Source organism: Macrotis lagotis, chromosome 7 (genome assembly GCF_037893015.1).
Source record: "Macrotis lagotis isolate mMagLag1 chromosome 7, bilby.v1.9.chrom.fasta, whole genome shotgun sequence".
NCBI classification, from domain to species: Eukaryota; Metazoa; Chordata; class Mammalia; order Peramelemorphia; family Peramelidae; genus Macrotis; species Macrotis lagotis.
This window is the reverse complement of record NC_133664.1, coordinates 197,004,378-197,030,431: the sequence shown is the minus strand read 5'-3', so window position 1 is coordinate 197,030,431 and position 26,054 is coordinate 197,004,378. Positions and strand designations below refer to the sequence as shown.

Here is a 26,054-nt window from a genome sequence, read left to right as displayed (position 1 = left end):
TTGCAACTGAGTGTTATTCTCCTTAGGGAGAAAGTGATGATATCTGGTGGCTTTTTAAATTATTGCAGACATATACAAGTTCCATTTTCATGTCTTTCCTACTTGTCTGTGTTTTTGTCTGCATTTTAAATGGCTCACTACTTAAAAATGTGCTCCCATTTCTCCTCCTCCACTCACATCCTATTATGCCTATTTTCAGCTGTGTACACAGAGTTGACAGATGGGTGATGGGGAGTTGGAGTGGTTGGCTATAGACAGGAAAGAGAAAGAATTAGAAAGCTGAAGGACAGAGATATCTGTGTGCTATCAAATGGATGCCAATTAGAAAGTGGGGATACCTGACTAAGCTCTCATCAAATGAAATATGCTAGAGCAGAAGAGAAAGCAAAGGAAAAATGAGCAAAAGAGGAGGACACTTTGCATGAAAGGCATATGTATACCCAGGACTTGCTTGGGGCAATGCATATTTAAGGAGGGAGGAAAGATAACTTTTAATGGAATAATTTCTATTGGTCCTAAAGATTAAAGCCCAGGGCTCCTGTAGCTCTATCAGATTTACAAGCTGAAAGTAGGAAGGCAGGGATCCAGTAAGGTCATTGGTTCACCATACTATATAATAGACCCCAGTCTCAATTAGCAGGGTACCACCCTCCTTACCTAGAAAATAAGATGTAACCAGAAAATCCAGCAGTTAGGGAAAAACACATGGAATAGAGAGCATGATGCCTGGTATTGTTTTTAAATGATGCTACACTATCAGTTCATTCAGTCTTGGTCTCTATACTCTTACCCCCTATTTCTAATTCAGCATCCATCATTTTTCTAGGGGTAGGATATTACATCCTCCTTATTATGTCAGAATATCCTTAGGGGAACAGCAGGTAAAACTGTAGGCCTTTGAATCCTCATATGTAGAAAAACCTGAAAGAGTCCTCCAACAGAGACCTTAGCAATAGCCATGAAAGTCTTGGCTACTATCTATAAGCAACACAGATTCCTGGGCAACACTGGCACTATTGAGGCAAAGAGATAAAAACAGAGAAAAACGACTGAAATGGATATATCTATCCATTTTAGTATCAATTCCCCCAAATTGCTACCCTTCAAGCTCTTGGTGATGTATGGGAATGACTCTACTTCATAGTGGTTTCTGCATTATAATCCCTCAGACATTATTTTCTCTGTTTGGGGGTGATTTTTTTCCATGATGGGTTTTCCACTTTTGGAAAAGAAATGCAATTTTATCATTTATCTTTGCTTTTATGTCTCTATATGGATAAATTTTACTCAGGGATTGCTAACCTTCAATAAATTCTAGAGCAGAGCTTGCATGGGGAGGAAGCAATAGAGCTGGCTTGGATAGTTTCCAGTGACTGCCTTGTTCTCCTATTTCAGATGCTGAGCTTGGTGTATTTCCTGGGAAGCTGAGCCTAATGTACTCTGTTGTTAATTGACTGAAGGGATCTCAGAAGCATGGGAATTCAGTTGTTGGCTCTATGGCAAGACTTCTTAAACTTTTTATGTTATGAACCTTTTGAGTCTAACATTCCCTTCTCAGAATTATATTTTTAAATGTATAAAGTAAAATAATTAAGATTGAAATACTTATTTTTAAAAATCAAGTTCATGGACTCCAGGTTAAGAATCTGTATTTATGGGATCTTCAGTTTTTGAAATAAAACATCTACTGACTAGTGGAATAAGGAGTAACCCTCCTTTTCACAGACCAGCCAACTACATTGTTTTCACCTCATATCCAAAGAATGAACAAGAGAAACTTCTCTAGGGAAAGCTTCCAAAATCTATCTTACAAATCATGGGAGCTCCCTCTCTACTGCACTGTGACCAGTGAAATAGGTTGATTCAAAATCTCAGCACTGCTAGGTACACACATATAGAAAACACATGACTGAATATTTCCTAATATTTCTGATTGTGTTTAAAGGAAGACTTTGGGAAAATGAGAACTCAGTCATAATAGACAGCAGTAGTTTTATTCATAAACTATTAAATTGTTTACAGTTTTGCTCACAAATAGAAGACCCCAAGGTGGTTTTATTTATAAAGATAGATTAAGGCAGATTAAGGCCCTTTAACAGGACAGCAGCAACCATTATAAGATATTTCAGTGGGAATCTGTTATTGGAACATGGATTATTAGTGGGAGATTGCTTTTAATCTCTCTCTCTCTCTCTCTCTCTCTCTCTCTCTCTCTCTCTCACTAGATACTGGGAGGGGCAAATGATAGCTGAATGTTGATCAAATTAAGGTTTTTGAAAGACCTGATCCAAACAGAGGAGTAGAAAGGGAATTTGGTTTTAACCCTTTTCTGCATTTGTTGTGAAATGAAGTGACTTATTTTTAGCATAGCAGGAAAGGAGGTTGTGGTCTACCTTCAAAATTGTACCAATATACAAAATTTCACAGGGTACCGTGTGAAAATGAGATAGCTTTGGAGACCATTGGGAAGGGGTGGCACACAAAGAGGAGCATAACTGTGGTGTTTTAGAATACATGATGCACTAGCAGTACAACAGGCAAGATGGATGGGAAGGGAATGTACATCTAGGAACTCATTCTTTCCATTCCTTTTTGATGGACAGATTCCACTCCCAGGTGAGGTGGTTGTGCTTGTCATCATCAGTGAAGAAGGACTTGTTGTGATAAGTGCCTCGGGCCAGCATACCCTTGGGGGCCTCCTCTGGAGGAGTCAGGAATTCATACTCATCTAGCCTAGGCCCATAGCTGCCAACCATGAATGTAGCTTTGTCCACTAAAAGAAAGAAAAATTCATTAGGAAGATCACCAGTTAGAATGACAATAAAGATGATACCAGAGAATGTACAAAGATCAAATCCTACATTACTGGTGACCAAGGTTGGATGGTATGATAGGGTGTGAAGAACTCTGGACTATTAATAGAATGAATGTCTAAGGACTAAACTGTATGTCCTTTTGGAGCTTATTTCAAATATTGTAAAATAAGAAGTTTGCTCTAAATGATCTCTAAGGGTTTTGCTAACTCTAAAATTTGGTTATTCTATATAAGTATAAAGTTGATTTATAAATAGAGATAATGTGTTAGTTCAATAATCAGAAAGAACACAAGAAATTTTTATTGTTCATCTTTCCTTTTCAAGGAAGATCTAATGAAGGTGAAGTCTTAATTTGTGCATGAATTGGATTTAAGTGAGGCAGAACTAGACTAGGTCATCAGCACCACTCTCCTCCAGAGTCATGTCTTGTCCAGTGGCAAGACAAATATCAAAAGGACCCATGATGGCTCTGGATACAGGGAATCAGTAGATGAAGCCAATCAGTGAGCTGATAAAAGATGGGAAGCCCTGGATCAGGGAGTGAGATTAGCTAAATGAGTAGATGGGTTAGACCATCCAAATAGATAGATATTAAGAATGGTAGGTGTATAGAAAATAGTAAATGAATGTCTCTAGTTGCTATGAAGGAGTAATTGTAGACCTACAATAGACACAATTTTTTTTTTGCATATCTGACACAGTGTTATCTATCTATGCATGGCCAAAAGAAGGCAAATAAAGACATTTGTTTAAATTATTTTTCTATTCATATCTATCCATTCATTTATTCATTGATTTATTTTCGGGAGAGACTGGGCACTGAAGGTAGTAAATCCAGATTATTCAGGACAAAACACATCTTCTTTGGGACTTGATCAATTATTGACTTCCTTTGCTTTTCAAATTTATCAGAACCTCTCCTTATGCCTGTGTTCTAGCTTTGGTGTAGACCTGACCTGTGTAACAATAATATTACCCTCTTGTACGTGGAAAAGGTTTTTTATTTTTCAAATTTTTTTATGAATTTTTCTCCCTAGAGGTAATGTAGGGTAGCAGATAAAATATTCAATATGGAGTTATGGAATATCTGGATTTTTGCCCTACCTCTTAGACTTAGATTCTCTTTTCTTTTTGATAATTTTAGATCATAGGTAAAGCAGTTGAGACTCAGAAAAGTTTAACAATTGTCTGAGGTATTAATAATCAAGAAGAGACTAATTTAGTGTTCTTTTCACTAGATAATGTTTACATATTTACAGGAGATTGGAAAATGTGGGGTCTCTTACCTTTAGCCCCAGTCCTGAAGGTATGCTGCACATATTTCAGCCCTGAAACAATATCCCTGTTTACCTACAAGAAGAAAGTGATCCCAATAAGTAAAACAGAAAGTGGTCTTACAGATTTCATTCTCTTCCCCATCAATTTTGTATGGCTGAAGTTTTTGTCTTCAATTTCTTAGGATGAAAGGAATTGAGCTTTAGAGTAAAGTGGATTGAAATAGTGGGAAGATGGATTCTGAGGAGGAGAGGATACAAAACCTAACTGCTACTTCCATCCCTTTGAGTTTGTCAGACACTACATTACACCAAAATATTCATAGGAGCAGCTTCTCCTATGCTCAGCCAAGGTATTCTTCCTGGAACTAGATTCATGTGTTTTGTTTCTTTGGAGAGAGATATAGCTCTGGTCCCTTGATAAAAGACATTGTATGAGCAATTGCTCATATGGACTTGGCTTCTGATCTTTTTTGTCAGACTGTCACTATGTTAGGACATAGAAAGAAGAAAACCTCGCTACTTCCCTGTACTCCCAGAAAAGGTCACAGCATACATATGGCTGTAGGAATATGCTTGCCTAGGCAATTGTGAGACACAATTTCCTAGATTATCTTGTTTTGTGCTTTCCTTAAACCTAGATTATTGAATAGTGATCCTGAGAGGTAGATTATTTACAACAGATAACTGAAAAAATACTTAAAGCAAATTTCCCTTATAAAGGTTTCATATCCAACATGTTTGAAGAATAAATTCAAATTAATAAGACTAAAAGCCATTTTCCAGCACATAAATGATATGATCTAAAAAGTATAAATAGGCAGCTGTCCAAGGAAAAAATTCCAAGATATCAATAACCATACAAAAGAATATGAATTATTAATAATTAAAGAAATAGAAATTAAAGTTCTGTCTTATAGTCATCACACTGGCAAATATGATAAAAGAGGAAAATGATCAGTGTTGGAGAGATTGAGGGAAAACAGGCATACATTGATGGTGGAGTTGTGAAATGCTTTAGCCATTCTGGGAAACAACTTGTAACTATACCCCAAAACTTCCTAAACTGGGTTATACAATGGGAGCAAGAGTGTAGGAACATGACCTTGAGTATCATGGTTAATGTAAACAGCATCTTTCCCATGGGACAAAATTCATGGGACCCTGGGCCATCCCTGGCATTGTGTCTTCTTTGTTCTATTTCTATATAATACCTGACTTTTATTATATGGAAACAGAAGAAAAGTGGTGGAATCTATCATTGTCCTGCTGCTGTCCAGGATGAGCCTATTAATATTCCCCTCAATAAAATCTATTTACTTCCAAACTTATTTCTTCTGTATCTCAATATTCTCTTGGAAATGGAACCATCTCTCTGGATGGTCTGCTCCCTTACTTGCTCTCTGGCCTAGAGATCAAAGAGACCAAATAAAGTGGAAAAGGACCCATATGTATAAAAACATTTATGGCAGTTTTTTCCCATAGCAGCCCCAAACATTGGAGAATGGCTCAACAAATATGGTATATGATGAAAATGAAATACATTATATAATAAGAAATGACAAAATAGAAAATTTCAGAGAAAACTGTAAAGACCTTTACAAACTGATATGGTATAAAGTGAAAACTAGGAACACACTTTTTATGACAACATTATAAGAAAAACAATTTTGAAAATCTTTAGAATTCTGATCAATACAATGATAAACCATAATTATAGAGGACTGAGTGGACATACATTTTTGAACATAATCAATGTGAGAATTTGTTTTGCTGAGTTATTATTATTATTATTATTATTATTATTATTATTATTATTATTGAGTCTTTCCAGTCATCTGACTCTTAGTGACCCCATCTAGGACTTTCTTGTCAAAGATAATTCCTTTTATAAATGGGGAAACTAAGGCAAACAAGGTTAAGTGATTTGCTCAGGCTCATATAGCCAATAAGTGTCTGAGGCCAGATTTAAACTCAGGAATATGATTTTCCCTGACTTCAGGCCCATCACTCTATCCACGTGCCCTCTAGCTGACCCTTGCTGGGTTATACATGTTTGTAATCAAGGTTATTACTCAATTGGAAGGGGTTAGGAAAGATAATAAATGTCTTTTTAAATATTTTTTTAAAAAAGAATCGTGCACTTCTAGCTTCAATAGTTACTTTGTGAGTTTAAGAGATCAATGGGAGGTACTTCTGAAAGTACCTTTTTTGGAAGAGTTGGCCATGGCCAGGGGAGGAACAACAACTCAGAATCTGGTTTGGCAGAAGATTTGGATATGTGAGCTGCTCCACAACACAACATAGATCAGAGACTAGTGTGAAATATTTGTTAAACTATCCTACAAAATTATATTTACTTTTAGGAATTGCACAGTAGTTATATTGGATATTTTCTCATTTTAAATATCTTATGCTCACTTATGAGTTATGTTTTCAACATCTCTTTTTATGTGGAGGAATTTATAGATATACTATACATGATTTCTACTATGTACATTCTATTTATTTTGTTATAAAGAATTCCAGTAATATCTTTTAGGGGGATACTCTGGACACGGGCAGTTAGATGATACAATGGATAGAAAACTAGACCTAGGGTCAGAAAGATTCATCTTCATGAGCTCAAATCTGGCTTCAGACACTTATTAGCTGTTTGACCCTGGACAAGTCACTTAACCCTGTTTCCCTCAATTTCCTCATTTGTAAAAATAGTTGAAGAAGGAAATGGAAGATCACTCCAGTATCTTTTCTAAGAAAACCCCAAATGGTGTCATGAAGAGTCAGACATCATTAAAACGACTGTATCTAGACTAGATTAGACTGAATCATATCCTAAACTTAGTTATAGAGAAGTTTTGGGGCTTCTAGGATAGCAGCAATGAATTAGAGTGAAGGAAAAGCCTACATTGTTGAGGTTTAAGTTTCTCACAGGACTGAACTGGGTCCGCTTTAATCTAGAGCTGGGGGTTCTCTTTATGGATGGAGCCCTAGACTAGAGTTGACATGAAGAACTAGAAACAAAAATTCTATACTCTCTGTCACTTGGTGACTTTTCATGGTGAGCTCCCATACATTTAATTATCATCTCTATGCTCATTACCATCATAGTAACAGAATCTAATGTACTACTCTCTTTGTCCTCTAGCTCAGCAAAGGAAAGATGAAGATTCATCTTCTCTCTTATTTAGGGATAAACTTAATCAGTATAATTATATAGCATTAAGTTGTAAGGGTTATTTGTTGTTATTGCTGTTGTTTCCACTTATACTACTGTAATCATTGTGTGTATTGTTTTCTTGGTTCAGCTTACATTATCCGGCATCATTTTATGTGGGTTTTTTCCCCATTCTTCTGCATTCTTTATAGCCATTGTTTCTTAAAACACAGTACTATCTAATTATATTCATGTAACAGTTTGTTTAGCCATTGTACAATTGGCAGTACCTACTTTGCTTCCAATTCTTGGTTACTACAAAAAATGTTTCAAATATTTTGTTGTATATGGGACTTTTTCTGTCTACTTTTTATCTTCTTGGTTTATATCCCTAGCAATGGTATCAATAGATCAGAGGACAGGGCCATTTTTGTCTTTCCTTGCCATTAATTGTCAATTTCTTTCTAGAATAATCAAACCAATTCACCACTCTATAAATGGTGTATTAGTCAGTGGTGTTCTGGTAAATGTTTAATAATTAGTTCACTGAGGAAAAAATATGCACAAAACACTTTTAAGTTTAAATTTCATTAATAACATTATATCCATCATTTTTTAAAATCTATACCAAAAAACCCCATTAACTCAAGCCCTGATTTATAGTGTTTACCAATTTCCAATGTGTAACTGCTCACAAGAAAATTTAACAATTGGCCAGTTGGAGCTGGTCCTGCACATCTCTGGTGGTGTCCTTGACTTTCTACAACCTTTGTGAGATCTGATTTCTATAAGCAGAAGTGTCTGAGGTGGGCTGGGAAAAGGGCATTTCATACAGAAGTGGGGCAACATATAAAGATCCCTAATTAATTTATATATCATAAATACCAGCTCAAACTACTTACTTTGAAATTAATTTTGACTCTATATTCAGCTCCTTCTTTTAGCACAAAAGTCTTTTTCTTGAGAGCTTCAAGATCCCCTGTGGAGGTAGATTCAAAATGATAATTTATAATCGTGATGATAAAGAATTTAGAGCTGAGAAAGACTATCTATTTTTGTCACCTCTTCCTACAGATGAGAAAACTGAGGCCCAAGAAGAACAGATGTTTCATCCATGTATAATAAATTAACATTGATAAAACTTTACAGTTTGTAATATTCTCTACAAAAATATCTTTCTATTCCTTGAACAAGACCTTCCATCCCCTAACTCAATGTCCTCCATTATTAGAATTCTCTTCCTCCTTACTTCTCCCTCCTGACTCCCCTGTTTTCCTTCAAGACTCAGCTAAAATTCCATCTTCTACAATAAACCTTTCTAGGCTTCCTTAATATTAGTTCCCTATCCCTGTGGTTATCTTCAATTATCCTTTATAGATCTTGTTTGAATACAGTTTGTTGTCTCATGAATTAGAACATGAGCTCCTTTAAAGCAGGAACTGGTTTCTGCCTTTCTCTGTATTCCTAAAACTTATGTAATAAATGGTACTTAATAAATGCTTTTTGACTTTATTTCACAATGCCCCCCTTGACATAGGCACTATTACAATCTCCATTTTAGAGATACAGAAACCAGAGCTCAGAAGCAGTAAGTGATCACTCTGTGGTCACACAACTGGTAAGAGTCAAAAGAAAAGTTAATGCCAGGTCTGTCCTGACTCCACCCCTGGCACCCTTCTCACTTTACCATTTTTCTAGCAAGTAATCAGGATTCATATGTAAAATATACATACATTGAATATGCTAAAGAATACAAGATAATTTTGGAATATGAAAAAAAGACAACACTAAGAACTGGATTTTTGAGGGGAGTAACCAGGGTTCTGGACCAGGAAGAGACCTCAAGTAGACATCTTAACTGAGACTTAAATATGTAAATTCTTCAGGTATTCCAAGGGAAGAAAGTAAGGAGGGGGAATATTCTAAGAATTGGGTCCTACCCGTGTAAGGATAAGGAGGAAGAAGATTGAGCACCTTTTATAGGTAGTAATAAAAAGGTTGGTTAGATGGTATGTGGAATATGAGAAAGAAAGTAATGTGAATTGGTACAGAAAGAGAGATTGGAACTATATCTTGAATGCCAACCTGGAGTTTATAGTTTATTCTAAAGGCATTAAAGAGCCATTGAAGCTTGAGCAGGGGAATGGTCAGCTCTGTGTTTTGGAGTGATTAATGTGACTAATGTGAGGAAGAGAAATTGGAAAGGAGATAGTCTTTAGTAGATTGGGAATGTCAAAGATTTGTAAAAAGGAAACATGGTATAGCTTGGTCACTAATATACCCAAGATGCAATTTACTGGGAAAAGAAAAATAATATTTCCTTTTTTTTCTTTTGTCATTTAAACAGAGAAATGGAAAACTATTAGTTGTTCTTCTCTGCTATGTGAGTGTGATATTGTAGTCTTTAAACATAGTGAGTACATTTTGGCTGAGTGAATAAAATTTACTATGTGGGCTATATTATGCATTTCTAGGTAGGTTTTCCCCTTAACTTCATTCTGTTCTTGACTTTGACCTTATTTTGTGAAGTGAAAGTTGCACCTGATAACAGTTAAGAATATTTCACACAGGAAGAGGTTACAGTCCTAGTAAGAGAGAGAATTTCTTTCTGGGAGAGACACATAGCATTTTGGGGTAGTTGAATTTACAGTATTAAGCCTTGCTCTAGTGGTTTCAGTTGAACAGGAAATATATCTGCTCAATTTCTTATTTCCTCTTGCTGGCAAAAAGCCCTTATATGGTCAAGTTGTGGATCTCTGCAGCTCTGCCCCTACTTCCACCAAGCCTACTATTCTAGAATTGTCTGTCTGTCTCAAAAGAGTCAGACTTTTGATTTGATGCTAAGATACAGCCTCATTACTAGTGCTAGGCAAAACTGTGAAGTATGCAAAGTTTGTCTTCTGTGCTCCTGATCTTGCTTTTATTACTTTCTTGCACCTTCCTTGGGCACATATTGCGTCCTCATGCTTTCTAACTCCCTTCTTTAAGAAAAAAGCAAACAAACAAAAACAACTTAAAACTCAGAAAAGGACCTTGAACTCACTCTCACTTAGACTTATAATCTTAAATGATAACTATTGTTAATTTCATCTGGACTTCAATTCTAACTTTTTAGTTACTAATCCATTTAATTCAGTTCAGTTCAATTAAACAAAAAATGATTAAGCATCTTACTATGTATAGGAGCCACTAGGAGGTAAGTGGAGAGAGTACCAGGCCTGGAGTCAGTAAGACCTGAGTTCAAATGTGACCAGATAACTTCCTAACTATATCCCCACACACAAGTCACTTAATCCTGTTTGCCTCCATTTCCTTTTCTGTAAAATGAGCTGGAGAAAGAAATGGCAAATCACTCAAGTATCTTTGCCCCAAATGAAGTCACAAAGAGTTGGACATGCTTGAAACAACTCAACAACAATAAACAGGGAACAGTGCTAGTTTGTGGAGGGACAAAGCCAATGGTTTTGCATTGTCTAGGAGGAGGGACATAAAATGAAGTCAGTTAAGTAAATGAAACATATATTAAAATTAACTTCCAGAGGGAGAGAGAATAATACCTGGGAGAAATAGGAACAGCCTCCTATGGGAAGAGGCACTTGATGTGTGCTTTCCAGAAACCATACAAGGATTCACTAAATTGGGAATGAAGGAAAACTACAGACATGAAAGCCCTACATGTGCAAAGATATGGAGATAGAGGGTCAGAATGACCCATGCAAGGGACAACTATCAGGACAATTTGATTGGAAGAGAGCAGGGAGGTGAGGATTTTGTATCTTATCCTAGTAGAACTAGAGTGATGGAGTAGACATCTCTCCAAGTCCCCAAACCTAAAGTTAAAGGAATAAACTTTGGGATATTATTAAAGAAGTGCTGGAGTTATTGGGGGGGACAGTAGGTTTTCTCACACCAGAAATCATATCATTACTCCCACCAGAAGTAATACATATAGGCTATATTGGGTCTGCTCTATCTGGTCTCATTCAAGGACATTGCTTTCCTAAGTTTTCATCACGAGTCTTTCTTGAGTTTGGTGTGACACTTCATTCTGTGGATGATAACATCTCAACTTATTGTTAATGGCCTCTATGTCATAAAGGCACTTCTCTAGCTTCTTTCTTATAGAAAGTCCACTGATGACTTGCTTCTTGTGTAAAGACCTTCCCCAATCACCTCCCCAGATTCTCAACAAGTCCATCAAAAAAGGCAAATGTATTTTACTTACCAGTAAGGTCCATAGTGATTGGTCCTGGGGCAGTATCACATACTAGGGTGAGTCGAGTGACAACTACATTGGGGGCAGTAGGATCTGCAGAATCCAAAAAAGAAAAGAAAAGTACTTGCTAAAGCATAGAAATTGGAAGTGTGTGTGTGTGTGTGTGTGTGTGTGTGTGTGTGTGTGTGTGTGTGTGTGTGTGTGTGTGTGGAGAGACAGACCGAGAGACAGAGACACACAGAGATAAAGATAGAGATAGAGAGACAGAGGTAGAGAGAGACAGACACAGAGACACAGAGAGACAATATTTTTCTGTGAAATATTAAAAGCTCACTATAATGGGTATTGGAGACAATAGCAATGATAATAATGAAATAGTCTCTGCCTTCAAGTGGGTGGGGGTATAAAATACATATGTAAAAGTAAATAATTAAAAAGTATTAAAAAGAAATAATGCATAGTACAATTCAAGAGGAAGAAGGTGAAGTTGCCCTGCATGGCAGCCCAGCTGTGCTTTGAAGGAAGCAAAGGATTCTAGAAGGTGGAAATGGGGGAGCTCATTTCAGGCCTGGAAGGCTATATTAGCAAAATGATGGATGCAGGAGATGGAATGTTGTGTTCAGGGAGCAGCTAGCTAGTAGACCAGTTTGAATGGAATGGAAAGTATCCTGAAGGAGGTGGGAAGAGTCATGAAGAACACTTCATCAACCAAGTATAAGTTATGAAGAGAGGGTCTTCTTGGATTTGGGGGTGAGAGAAAGAGAAGGAAAAAGAGAGAAAGATGAAAAGGGAAAGGTGGTGTGTGTGTGTGTGTGTGTGTGTGTGTGTGTGTGTGATGAGAAGTTGAGGAAAAAAGGAAACAGAAAAAAGGCAGAGAAAAAAAGAGCTTTATTTCTGAGTGTTAACTCCAGGATAGTTTCTACTCTTTATATGCCATCTATGAAAAAGACTAATCACATTATTAACTCTATACCACAAGCAGTATGGGGTCCTTTTCCAGAGACATGTCGTTGCTCACACTGATAGCAATATATCCTATGAAGATCCTGTCCTCATCACATACCTGCTACCACAGGCCCATCCCCTAGCAGAGTTTTCTTGTACTTGGCAAGACTTTCATCATCTTTGTCCATCTCTTGCAGCTCTTTTAGAGATTTTTGAGGTGGGGGCTTGTAATTAAGCTTGCCATCCAGTTCATCATCTTCCTCCTCCACATGTGTTTCGGGGTCCTTTTCTGTCATTGTGATTTCCTTCATAAAGAAGAAAAAAGTGGTTAGCTAGAGACAATAGAAGTGAAGAATCTATGATCTGTTATGAGTGCAGTTCCTGTCCCAGTTCAATAACAGAATTCAGTCCAACTCAACAGGAATTTAATAGGTGCTAAGAACTATGCAAATTATTTGGCACTACCCTCAAGGAGTTATTTTCTACTGGAGGGGTTGGGGTGGGGAAGAACCACATTTATACAAATAAATGGAAAAATATATAAACTAAATACAAAGTGGTTTCATGGTGGGGGGGCATGGGGAATGGTAGCAACTAGAATGGTTAGTCAAGACCTTAACTAAACCTTAAATAGAACTAATAATACCAAGATGAGGAGGTAAGGAAATAGAATATCCCAAGTGTTGGGTAACAGCCTGAGCAAAGCTGGGAGATTGGTCCCTATTTATATAGAGGAGAAAATAGGCTTATTTGTTTGAAATATAGAGTGGATGATGGGGAGTAACATGAAATCAGTCTGAAGAGATTGGTTGGAACTGTGAAAGATTCAATTCAAATAGTGTAATATGAATTCTATTCTAAAGGCAATAGATTGAGGCTGGTAGGGAGGGGTGGAAGAGGAAGGAGGGAAGGATGTCATAATTTAGGAATGACTAATCTATAGGGTGTGGACAACTAGGTAGCACAGTATGTGTAGAGTGCTGGGCCTCAAATCAGGAAGATTCAATTTCCCCCAGTTCAAATCTGGTCTCAGACACTTATTAGCTATGTGATCCTAGACAAGTCACTTCACCCTGTTTGCCTCAGTTTCCTCATCTATAAAATAAGCTGAAGAAGAAAATGGCAAGTCATTCCAGAATCTTTGACAGGTAAAGCCTAAATGGGAGCATGAAGAGTCAGATGTGGCTGAAAAATGACTGAATAATAACAATAATGACTGAATAACAGCAACAATCTATAGGAAAAAAGATTGCTAACTTAGATATCTGTATAGGCTGTCCTATGTAAGTAAATCCAATGATAGTGGCAGCTTAGTGGTACAATGGCAAAAAGTGTTAGATTCATAGACAAGACATTAGTCAAGAAGACCCAAGTTTGAATTTGGCCTCAGTCATTTACTACCTATGTGACCCTTGGCAAATCACTTAATCTGTCACTCTATAAAATGAAGGATTTGGACTTGGTGGCCTCTAAAGTCTTTATATCTCTATTTATGATCAATACCTTTATTTGTTTGATCATGACAAGACAAATAATAAGAATATGAACTAGGATGGAAGCAATGATAATTTGTAAGAGTAGATAGATAGGAGATTTATTGAATTGAATTGTTCATTACATGATTTTTGGTTTCTAAGAAACCAGACACAAAGTTAGGGCAACAATTCAGAAATTAAATCAAACCTCAGACTTGAAGGAGGATCATTTTGCATAATGATTAAAAAAAAACATCCTCCACCTACATATCTTGGTTCAACAATTCCTTTTCAGTTAGATTACAAGGACAATAAAATGTCAATGTTTCATAATTCAGAAAACAGCTTTCATTGCAATGCACAGGTCTGTTTCCTGTACAGGAAGGAAGCATGTGGCTTGTTCCTGTGGCAACTCTTGCTTTAGCTTCAGAACCACTTAGAGCTGAAGAGTTGTTTTTGGAACATAATAGAAATAGAGGTTTTAAAGAATCAAATGAGAATCAAATCACAGAAAATGAAATTTAGCAAGCCATAAAGGAGATACTAAAGAATAAAAGGACGTTAATTCAAGCCAGATGTAAAGGAGAATTCTATTAAATATTAAAAGATCAATTAAAAACTATGCTTCATAAATTATTCACAAAATAAAGCATTATACAGAATCCATTTTTAGACAAATATGGTTTTATTAGCTGATTCATGGAAGTAAAGAAAGCAAACTATAGACCAAAATTGCTAATATATTGATGAGTACTGATGCAAAAATGTCAGATAAATTCCTGGTAAAGAAGCTATTTATCACAACCAAGTTGTACTTATGTTAGGAATTCAAGATTGTTTCAATATCAAGAAAGCAGTACACATATAAACAAAACTATATCAAATATCAAATGTATAAAAGACTCAAAAACACTTTTATTCATGCTTAAACTCTAAAAAAGTAGAAACATATGTCACTTTAATGACAAATTTTATGTATATATATATATACATACACATTCATATATATATATATATGTATACGTGTGTGTGTGTGTGTGTGTGTGTGTGTGTGTGTGTGTGTGTGTGGCCAAAACCTAGCATTATTTGCCATGGAGAAATACTAGAGATTTTTCCTAATAAATATGAAAATAAAACAAGAATACTTCCATTCCTCACTATTTTTTAACAAAATTCTAAAACATACTAGCAAAAAGTATAGTGGAAGATGCTTTTCATGTCTCTTTTAGTCAATAAACACTTATTAAGTGCCTACTATGTGCCATATACTAACTGTTAAACAGTAAGGATACAAAAAGAGTCAAAAGACAGTCCCTGCTCTTAAGGAGCTTACAATCAAAAAAGGAAATAACATGTAAATATATACAAAGCAAGCTATATGCAGAATAAAAAGGAAAACATTAACAAGAGGAAGGCACTAGACTTAAGAAGGGTTGGGAAAGGCTTTCTGTTAAAGACAGAATTTTAGCTGGGACTTAAAGTCAGTAGACAGACTTGAAGAAGGGCATTCTAGGTACTGAAGATCAGAGAAAATGCCTGGAGCAGAGAAATGAAGTGTCTTATTCATGGAGCAAGAAAGTTTATGTCTCTGCATTGAAGAGTATAGGGAAGGGCAAGGGGGTGACGTAAGGTATAAGAAGACTAGAAAGGGAAGAGGAGGCTAGGTGATAAAGAGCTTTAAACACCAAATGGAACATTTGGTATTTGATCTGGGAATAATAGGGAGTCACTGGAGTATATTGAGTGGTAAGCAGCGAGGGAGATATAGTCAGATTTGTATTTTAGGAAAATCAATTTGATAGTTGAATGGAGGATTACTTGAAGTAAGGAGATAACTTGAGGCAAGTAGACTAGCAGAGTACTGATAGTCCAGGTGAGGAGGCCTTCACAAGAAGACAGAAAGGAATATTTTGAGATATGGTAACTGATTGAATATGGGGGATGAGAGATAGGGTGGAATGAAAGATACATCATAGACTATGAACCTGAGGTTCTCAGAGGGTGGTGTTGTCCTCTATAATAATTGGGAAGTTAGGAGGCGTGGAGGATTTAGTGGAAAAGAGAATTGATTTTGTTCTGGACATGTTCAGTTTAAGATGTCTACTGGACATTCAATTTGAAAGGCAAATGGAGATGTGAGATTAGAGGTCAGCAGAAAGATTGGCACAGGATGGATCGATTTGAGAATTATCTGTATAGAGATGGTCATTAAATTTATGGGAGCTGAAGAGACCACCAAATGGAGTAATAGAAAAGGGAGGAAAGAAGAAGGCCCAGAAAGAAGAAGGCCCAGAACAGAACTCTAAAGAACAGTTAGAGGGTGTGATATGGAGAAGGATACAGTAAAAACAAAAAAATAAATAAATAAAACCCAGAAGAGGTCAGATAGGAAGAAAATCAGGAGAGAGTGGTATACTGAAAACCTTAGAGAGTATCAAGGATGAGATAATGATTGACAGTGTCAAAGGCTGAAGAGAGGTCAAGGAAGATTGATAAAAGGTCTTTGGATGTGACAACTAAGAGTTCAATGCTAATTTTGGAGAGAGCATTTTCAGTGGAATATTAAAATCAGAAGTCAGATTATAAAGAATTAAGAAGAAAATAAGAGGTCAGTCTTATTTTATGTAACTTTATAACATTCATTTTAATTGTTTTATGCATTTTTCATTTACATTATTGGATTTATTGTATATATATATATTGCTTTCTTGGCTCTGTTTACTTAACTTTGCATATGTTCATGTAAATTTTTCTGTGCTTTTTTGTTTTCATCAAATTCATTGTTTCTTATAAACACCATAAAAATTCTATTATAATTAAAAATGCCTTAAAAACTTAACTGATGTATTTTGTTTTCAGGTCTTTGCTACTTTAAAAGTGCTACTATAAATAAATATTTTAGTGAATATGAAGATACTTTGCTTTATATACATAGGGTATATTTGCAGCAATAGGATCAAAAGGTTCACTTATTAGCCTTTTTATTTGCATAATTACAAATTTCTTTCCAGACTAATTCACAATTCCACTAAATAATGTTTTAAAATGCTAGTCATCCCATAATCTCTCCAACATTGACTATCCCTATCTTTTGTCATTTCTGTTAGTTTGTTGGGTGTGAAGTTAAATCTTCAAGTTTTAAATTTTAATTTCTATTATAAGTGCTTTCAAACATTCTTTCATGTGTTTATTAATACTTAGAAATTCTTCCTCTGAAAATTGTATGAATATATCCTTTGACTTACCTAGTGCAAAATGTTTTTTTGGTTTTATGTATTTCATTTAGATAACTATATGTCTGGCATGGCAAACCATCATTCAAGAAATTTGCTATAAAGATTTTTTGTTTGATTTAGAAGCACTATTTCTATGGGATTAGAAAGCAAGGAAAAGATTCAAATATGGGACTAAAGTGATCAAAAAAAGATAAAATAGTTCTTTTTAATTACATGCCAGTGTAATTAAATGTGTTTTGCATGAATAAAATCAATATACTTTGGATAAGAATGAAAATTGTTTGTTGAGAAAAAACATCTTTGCATCAAATATTTCTAGAGTCTGATATGTAAGATAAACATGGAGTTAATTAAAAACATAAGCCAAAGAAATCATTCCACAATGGTTAAATGGTCAAAGAAAATGAGTCAAAAATGCTCAGAAGAAGGCTTTAAAATTATGAACAGCTAGATGCACAAATACTCCAAATGAATCATAAAAAGGACCATACAAATCAAAACATACTTAGAAAACTCTTAAACTGAATAAAATTTCTATTTGAGGAATGGAAAGAAGATAAGTACATTAATAAATTGTTAATAAAATTCTGAATTAGTCTACCATTCTAAAAGTCATTTTAGAATTGATGTTAAAAAGTGATTAAAATATGCATATCTTTTGACCCAGATACTTGTCTGCTAGACAGTGATCTCCAGGGAAAATAAAGACTAAAAGAAATTTCTTATATATACCAAAATATTCATAACAGCAAGTTTTTTTTTTTGTGATAACGAACTGGAAACAAAGCAGATATCCACTGATAGGGGAATGTCTATATACATCATACATAGTACATGAATATAATAGATTATTATTGTGGCTTAAGAGGTTATAAATAAGAACTCAGAGAAATATAGAAAACTTATATGAAATTACTTTTGCTGTTTTTCAGTCAGGTCTGTCCTTAAGGATCACATTTGAGGTTTTTATTGGCAGAGACACTGGAATGGTTTGTCATTTTCTACTCTAGCTCATTTTACAAATGAGGAAAATGAGGCAAACAGGGTTAAGTGACTGGTTTAGGATTAGTTATTGTGTCTGAGGCTGAATTTGAACACAGGATAATGACTCTTCCTGACTCCAGGCCTGGTGCTATATCACTTGCATCACTTAGCTGCCTATAAAGTACAGAGTGAAATGAGTAATCTAGAAAAATAACATAAAATGGCTGCAAATATAAATTGAAAGTGCAACAATAAAAATTGAAACTAATTGATATGTGATTGCAATGAACAAAAAATAGTCCTAGTAAAGAGTTGATCATTTCTCCCCATTAATGGCCATAGTTGGGGGGAGCATGGATGTGGAATATTACATATATTGTCAATTGCATTTGGAATATTTTTTAGTTTTGGTGAATTGCCTTTTTCCATTTTCTTTTAATCTTTCTTTCTTTCTTTCTTTCTTTCTTTCTTTCTTTCTTTCTTTCTTTCTTTCTTTCTTTCTTTCTTTCTTTCTTTCTTTCTTTCTTTCTTTCTTTCTTTCTTTCACAAGACAAATGGGGTTAAGTGGCTTGCCCAAGGCCACACAGCCACACATTATTAAGTGTCTGAGGTCAGATTTGAGCTCAGGTACTCCTGACTCCAGGGCCGGTGCTCTATTCACTGCGCCACCTAGCCACCCCTAATGTTATTTTTTTTTAATAAAGGAAAGCTCACTGGAAAGTGGAGGAGGAATCAAGGTGATATAAAAAGGTGTCAATAAAATTAAAAATTTAAAAGTAAAAGTAGTAACATTTCCAAGAGAAACTTAATGAAGAAAGGAGAAGAGATCATCCTAAATAATATTTCCCAAGACTTCAAAATGAATCGTATTCTAATAAGACAAGGGGAAAAAAGGATGGTAAACTACATGGATCAGAGATCTTGGTGTGGTAAAAAGCCCACACTGGATTTAGATCAAGAACAATAGAAATAAGAAACAGATCAGTGATTTCCCTTGTATAGAGAACAGCTCTCTGTACCATAGAAGGTTTGAACATCTTTTCTACAATTTATAATTGAGAGAGTACCTAGAGCATCGAGAGATTAAATTATGAGACCAGAATTATACAGCACTGTGTATTGGAGATAGTCCTTGAAATTGAGTCTTCCTGAGTCCAAAACTAGTTTTCTATTCATTACACCATGAGGTTTTTTAGGAACAAAGTACTGTATTGATCATTTAGTAGATGGTATCACTAAAGGAAAAAATACTTGACCTCTGTGGTCCTCACTTTCCTCATTCATAGATGAAATGCTGTCCAAGGTCCACATCTAATTTAAGATTCTCTGAAACCCTCTGCTGCCTATACAGAGCTGAGTGAGATAAAGGGAAAAAAAAGCAATATAGCCATTAAGAGGTTAGGAAGGGGCAGCTAGGTGGTACAGTGGATACAGCACCAGCCCTGGGGTTAGGAGGACCTGAGTTCAAATATGACCTGAGGCACTTAATAATTACCTAGCTGTGTGTTGGGCAAATCATTTAATCCCATTGCCTTGCAGAAAGCCAAAAAAAGGAGGTTAGGGAAAGTACAGAATAAGACAGGAAAAGTTTCACTTTCAAATTAAATCAACAGATGTTAGTTAAGCACTTACTTATGTGCAAAGTATGTAAGGCAATGTGCATGTATGTCTTAACAGTTAAGTCATGAAATTAAAGGGAGGACAAATCCTTTAAATCTTACCTCCTCCTACCAAATTCTCCCAGGCCCAGACAGCTGGATGCAAGGCTGAGAACTTTTTTTTTCACAAAATGAGGCCATAGTTGGGCATTTAAAGGAATGAAGACTGCTTTAAAAGCTCTGGATAGCTATATGACTCAGTTTAGACTGGGGGCCAATGGACCCAAGAAATGTTCATCCTTTCAACATTTTCAGATATTAAAAATATGAGGGGTCATTGGTGGAGATGGGAGGAGAGTATACACAACTGACACAGAGAAGGACATGTTCCTAGAAGATGTGAGCAATTACTCATTTTTAATCTATTTCAATCTGGGTTGTGTTCAAAAGAACACAGGTTCAAGTACTGATTTTGTTGCTTTCCTGCTATGTGACTTTCCACAAATCACTTAACTCGTCTGGGTCTGTTTCTTAGATATACAATGAGAGTATATGATAAATATGAAAAATTTAAAGAAAAATGAATTGTATGAGACAAACTGAAGAAAGAAAAACCAAGAGGATAATATGCTTAAATGTTATGACAATGTAAATATCAACAAGGAGATGAAAACTGAGTTCAAGATTCAACAAACTTGAAATATTATACTATCAAAATTAAATAGCACATTTCTCCTCATGTTAATTTGTAAATTAACTGTTTCTCATGGAATGTTCTTTGCAAGGGGATTTACTTTACATGTTTGTTAGGAAATATTTGCTATGTGAAAAAATATTGATAATGTTTTAAAGATAAGATTACAAACAATAGACTAAAAAAGAATAGAAATAGCAGTTAACTTTATAGGTCATGAGCTACTAAATTAACCTTCAACAATCAAGACTTAAAGAAGTACTAATTCATATTAAACAACAACAGCAATAAAAAAGAGAAACAGAGGACTGAGCTAGTCAATTTCCTGGGGTCCTTTTCAGCTCTAAAAATCATCTCTTATTTTCCTTAGAATTCAACCATATCTTAATCTTATAATTCTAAATATTTAGAAATACAGTTATTTATTTGTGAAATTATATAACACAGATTATCAATGTTTAATATGCATAAATACTTATTAAAACATCATATATTTCACTATAGGATCTTCTTTTGAAACATCTCAACTTTTTTCCAAAGTCCCAACCAGAATTATGTTCTATATTTCATATTACATATGTATATGTATAAAGATATGTGTGTACATGCAAATATATTTATGGATAGGGCTAGGCTTTTGAGGCCTGTCCTAATGAGGAATATCTATGAAGATCAGCACATTCATCCAAGCTCAGAGAGTTTCTTGGAGCACTGAGAAGTTAAGTGACTTGTCCATGGTCACACAGGGTATTAGCATGTATCACAAAAGAGACTTGAATTTGTGTTACTATTTCTAAGGCCATTTCTTTATCTACTAACCCATGTTGACTCTTGTATTTATGTGCATACATATGCAACACACACATATGTGTGTATACCATTTAAGTGTACTCATAGATACAATCTGTGTTTTTTTAAATGGAAATAAACATATTTATGCAAACATTTGTATAATTAAAATTTATTGTATGTAATTTTTAGGTTTAGGTTTCTTTCTTTTTTTGCAAGGCAATGGGGTTAAGAGGCTTGCCCAAGGCTAGGTAATTATTAAGTGTCTGAGGACGGATTTGAACTCAGGTACTCCTAACTCCAGGGCTGGTGCTCTATCCACTGCACCACCTATATGCCCTGTGTAATTTTTAAGTACTAACATGTGTAAGGTATTCTGCTAGGGTCTGTTGAGTATTTAAAGCTATATAGAAATACTCTTTAACTTTTCTGTTTTTTACAAAGTACTTTGCTGTTTGTGTGTGTGTATTTGTCCTCATATAATCTTCAAAAAAAACCTTCGAGATGAAGATAGAAGTCTTATTATTACCATTTTATGTTTGTGTGTGTGTATTTGTCCTCATATAATCTTCAAAAAAAACCTTCGAGATGAAGATAGAAGTCTTATTATTACCATTTTATGTTCATGGAGACCAAGGGATTTGTCAAATGCCATATAATTAATCAATTCAAATCTGAGATTAGACTCCATACCTTGACTCCCACTTTAGTTCTTTCCCCACTACTCAAGACACTCCTTGCTTTCACTGAACATACACAGTCTCACAAAGCTTTCTCTCTTCACACTTTCTGGAGTCAAGCTGAAGTGAGCTCAGTAGTTTGAAGGAAGTTCCTTTAAATACTTGTAACTATATCATCCTCTAGGCTCTGTTTCCTGCCTCTTCTTCCTCTAACACTCTGTAACCTCTTTCAAATGCAAATGATTATGAAAATAAAAGAGGAAGAGGAGAATGTAGTATCAAAAACATACAATTTTTAAACATCATCTTTTCTTTCTTTCATCCTACTGAACTCATCTAGTGTTCCATGCATAGATATTTTTTAGAATAAAAATGGAGTTGCATTAATTCCCCCCAATCTGGAAAATTCAGGCAGCATAGTTTTCTTTGTCTTCAGTAAAGGAATTCATTTAAAAATTATTCAGATAACTGTTTCCATTTTCCTCTGCCCTTAGTTTGCATAAACACAACTTTGTTCATGACATTGACCTATTAAAAAATTATTTATCCAAGAAAACACAGTTAAGCATTGAGAGTGCTGACATTCTGACTTGTACTATTTGGGTTTAGACATAGAGACCAAATAAACTTAAGCTTACCTGTGCCACAAGTTTGACCTAGCACAGACCAATATATAAATAAGCATATTCTGTCTAAGGCCATTATTTGGTTTCTTGAAAAAAATATAAATTATATATAATTTTTATTAAGCAAAAGCAATGAAAACATTTCTTTTCTAGTAGGGTTTGCTGTAAATAAGTTTATAAAGACTATTGCTAAACAATATTTGTCAGACAACATGGAATATTTTCATACTTTTTACTGTGGCATCTTCAGGAAGTAAGAAGAGAAAAATACAAGTGCTAGCTCCTCCCAATCAGAGGACTGAGCTGAGTGGTGTGACTAGGGGATTTGTACCGAATGAGGCATTTCCCTTTGAATTTGGTGACCTGTTTAAACAGTTTTAATACGCTTGTAAGCAAATAGACTGAGAGAAAGAATTAGTCACCCTGCCTGTTTTGGTTAAGGTTAATACCATAATGGTTAATTCAATGTAAGATGACCATTGGTTTAAACTATCCCCTCATTTTGCACTATTCTTTGTTATTGTTGTTGATTTTGTAGTCATTGTACTGGCAGTGGCAATATTGATGGTGTAGGCAACAGGCTCAATGAACATTGAGAGCTGACTGAATGAGTATTAAATTTTTATTCCCACAAGATTTACAGTGTACTTTTTGGATGTGTTAGTATTTCCTTCACAAAAATAGAACTCATTTCTTTGAGAAGTATGAAAGGGACAAAGGGTTCTGGGAATTATGAGATTGTTTATAATCTGAATAAACATTAAAGTAAGGATAGAACTATTTCATTTCTTTTTTTAAAATTTCTTCACAAACAGCTTAATTTTATATCCCATTTGCTGTTTTCCTTTCTTAATCGAAGCCAGAGGTCATCTGTGGATGCTGAGAAATGTCAACTGAGGGATAGTCATAGCTAAGGGAGAAAATCCTGAAAGGGGAAAGATGTTTTGTCAGAAACTAAAAAAAACTTGTCTTTATAATGGAACCTCAGTATCATAACTACTTTAAGGAGAGTTCTATTCTCGTTGTCTCTTGTTGGTACCAAGTGGTTTTTCCTGACTGATACTCCTTCTCAGCATATTCCTTACAACTGAGATTTAATTGTAAGGAGCAAGAAGAATCACAGGAAAGAGAAATCATATATCCCAGATAAACAATAATAGTAATAATAATAATAAAAACATCATAGTTATTGATATTCTTTAAAAGGTAGATCTGATTATATATAACAAATGTAAAAATATGAAAAGAACATGCTTTTGATGATAATGTGTTTTTAGGAAAGAAGTCTTTTTAAGTAAGCAAAATTTTCTAGCTTTACCAGTCTCTGGATGTAGAACTCAAAAAATGATAGGGTTTTCTAAAGAAATGTCACATTCAGCACTGAAAGTGTGGGTATCAGAAATGAGAACTTGGTACCAGCAAAATTACTGCCTAAGTCACATGACTGAAAAACACTCTTCCAATGACCACTTCAGAAAACACCTTCCTAAGTAATTACTGTCCTGCCTTACATTATCTTAGATGCTTTGTCTCAGGGGCTATATTATTAAAGTCGCATTGCTTATCAAAGAACCAAGATATTTTCTCTATAGTCATGTATAGGGTTACTTTCAGCTGAATTTTAATGGTAAATGTATCCTCTATATCACGGTTGCCCCACTCCCCCCTTGCCCAGCAATAAATCCCTGCCTACTGAAGCATTGCATTAGCATAAGATCAGTCTGTGGGATTCCTGGCATTTTACTTCTGACCTTACTACACATCCATCTAACATCAAAGATGAGGATTAGAATCATTAAAGTTTATACTTAGAGTATAATTCCCATTTTGCAACCAATACATAATACTAATATCTGTTTCCTATGACATACATGTATGTGCATCAGGAATTTGGTGGCAAAATTAACAAAAAGCACAAAAAAATAAAGCATTATTTTCCCTGCTTCTTTCTTCCTAACACATGAATACATAACCATCCCTGCAGTATTAGGCTACGAAAGGTAATAATAACTCACAAAATACAGAAACCTTCTCTGCGAACAATTCAAATTGCGGGGAATAGTGTTATAGTCTTCCTCATCCTATTGCTACCTGGAGTGGAACTAAGGAAAAAATAAGTCTATCACAAGAAGTCACCAGTTTAACGCTCACCTTTAACCAAATTTAGATAACCAAATTACAGGATAGATTAAACTATACACAGATAGAGGCCGAAGGAGAACTCAATAAACACTTTAAAGTTTGTTAAGTATGTATAATATTTATAATAGGGATCACTGTGATCCTCACAGTAGCCTAGTAAAATGGGGGTCATTATTATCCCCTTTTAACCGATGAGGACATTGAGAACTCAGAGAGAAGACTGACTTGCTCAAGGTCACACAGCTAGTGTTACTCACACAATGATAACACACTGAATGTTAAGACTTCAGTCACTCTGTGATACAACCATGAGCTTCTAAAAGATCAAAAGGATCCATCATGCTACCATGCAAAGGAAGAGCTAGACCCCTTTAAATTTTTCAGAAGCCTGAGATATATAGGATAGTTTGTGTGAACAGGTGTGTTTTCTTGTTTATTATCATGTTTGACCTGTTTTCACAATCACCTCATTTGTAAAGGAGGGCAAGCACCATCTTTGTCCTCTGCCCAAATCTCTGTAGGATTTTATTACATTTTCTTTTAGTCTTAGAAATACTAGGAGAGCATGCTTGACTAATAAAAAACAATGTGTCGTATCAGCAAGTCAGCTTTCATGATTAAACTTCATTGTTATGGAGGTTGCAGTTAATAGAGTTCCTTTAAATCACCAAAAAGTACCTTTATGAGAGCAATTTAAATGTGGTGGAGAACACCAAGCCATTTTTCACTGCTCTGCTTAAAGTCTGCTTAAAAACAGGAAACCACATTTCTCCACCCCAACCCACCATCCACTGAGATGTTCCATATCAGGTTTGACATAGTTTTCCAGCCACTCCTAAATTTGGCCTGGTGCCTGCTTTTATCTTAATAGGGCACCCTTCCCTGGACATACACACACAACACACACACACACACACACACACACACACACACACACACACACACACACACTCAGAGCCTCCATCTCTAGCCATCACTGAGGAATCTGGAGTGGGGGTGGCAGGTGTCTGCCCTCTCCTCTTTCTCCCCAGGGTTATCTCTGACTTACATGCTATATCTCTAGTCTGACTTCCCTTTCTGGTACAGCCAAGATCGTCTCAGCTGCTACCACAGCCCTTCTAGTTATAGGACAATCTCTAAGTAAGGTATCCTGATCCTTTTTCAGGAGAAATAGTAGCTGTGCAGCCACTTAGGTCCAGAGGTTCCCCACCTTCCCTCCCACCTCTTGTGGTCTCCAATCTCCCCTTGGCATTAGAACTTACTGGCAGTGGTTCGTCTCCCTCTGGGATGCCTCTGTCTCTCAGCTCTTGCTTTCCAGTTCTGGCAGTTATAAAAAGGAAGGAAGTTGAATAGAAGAAAAAAAAACTTTTAAACCTACTTGAAGAGGAAACCCCCGAGCTGCCTCAAATCCTGTTTCTTTGC

The 26,054-nt window shown here is 35.5% G+C and overlaps 2 protein-coding genes across 3 annotated transcripts in view; one reads left to right on the top strand and one right to left on the bottom strand.

Annotated features, from left to right (window-relative positions):
• Positions 1 to 5,852, top strand: part of C7H12orf60 (chromosome 7 C12orf60 homolog) — a 144,964-nt gene extending 139,112 nt beyond the window's left edge. For both annotated transcript variants that reach the window (XR_012470166.1, XR_012470165.1), the window contains one exon: positions 1,396 to 5,852. The gene's annotated coding sequence lies outside the window, so the exon portion shown is untranslated. The remainder of the gene's footprint in view (positions 1 to 1,395) is intronic.
• ARHGDIB (Rho GDP dissociation inhibitor beta) lies at positions 2,155 to 26,002 on the bottom strand. Its single transcript, XM_074194379.1, has 6 exons — positions 25,895 to 26,002; positions 12,527 to 12,713; positions 11,473 to 11,556; positions 8,150 to 8,226; positions 4,103 to 4,166; positions 2,155 to 2,773 (listed from the first exon to the last, which is right to left on the bottom strand). The coding sequence occupies exons 2-6, from the start codon at positions 12,702 to 12,704 to the stop codon at positions 2,574 to 2,576; spliced, it is 603 nt and encodes a 200-aa protein (XP_074050480.1). The 5' UTR covers positions 12,705 to 12,713; positions 25,895 to 26,002; the 3' UTR covers positions 2,155 to 2,573.
• Positions 26,003 to 26,054: the final 52 nt, after the last annotated feature.

Coding starts and splice junctions, on each gene's coding strand:
- ARHGDIB (XM_074194379.1), bottom strand. CDS start 12,704: ATGACAGAAAAGGACCCCGAAACACATGTGGAGGAGGAAGATGATGAA. Junction 11,557..12,526: donor GGATGGGCCTGTGGTAGCAG/GTATGTGATGAG, acceptor TGGATTCTGCAG/ATCCTACTGCCCCCAATGTA. Junction 2,774..4,102: donor CTTCAGGACTGGGGCTAAAG/GTAAGAGACCCC, acceptor TCTTTCTTTTAG/TGGACAAAGCTACATTCATG.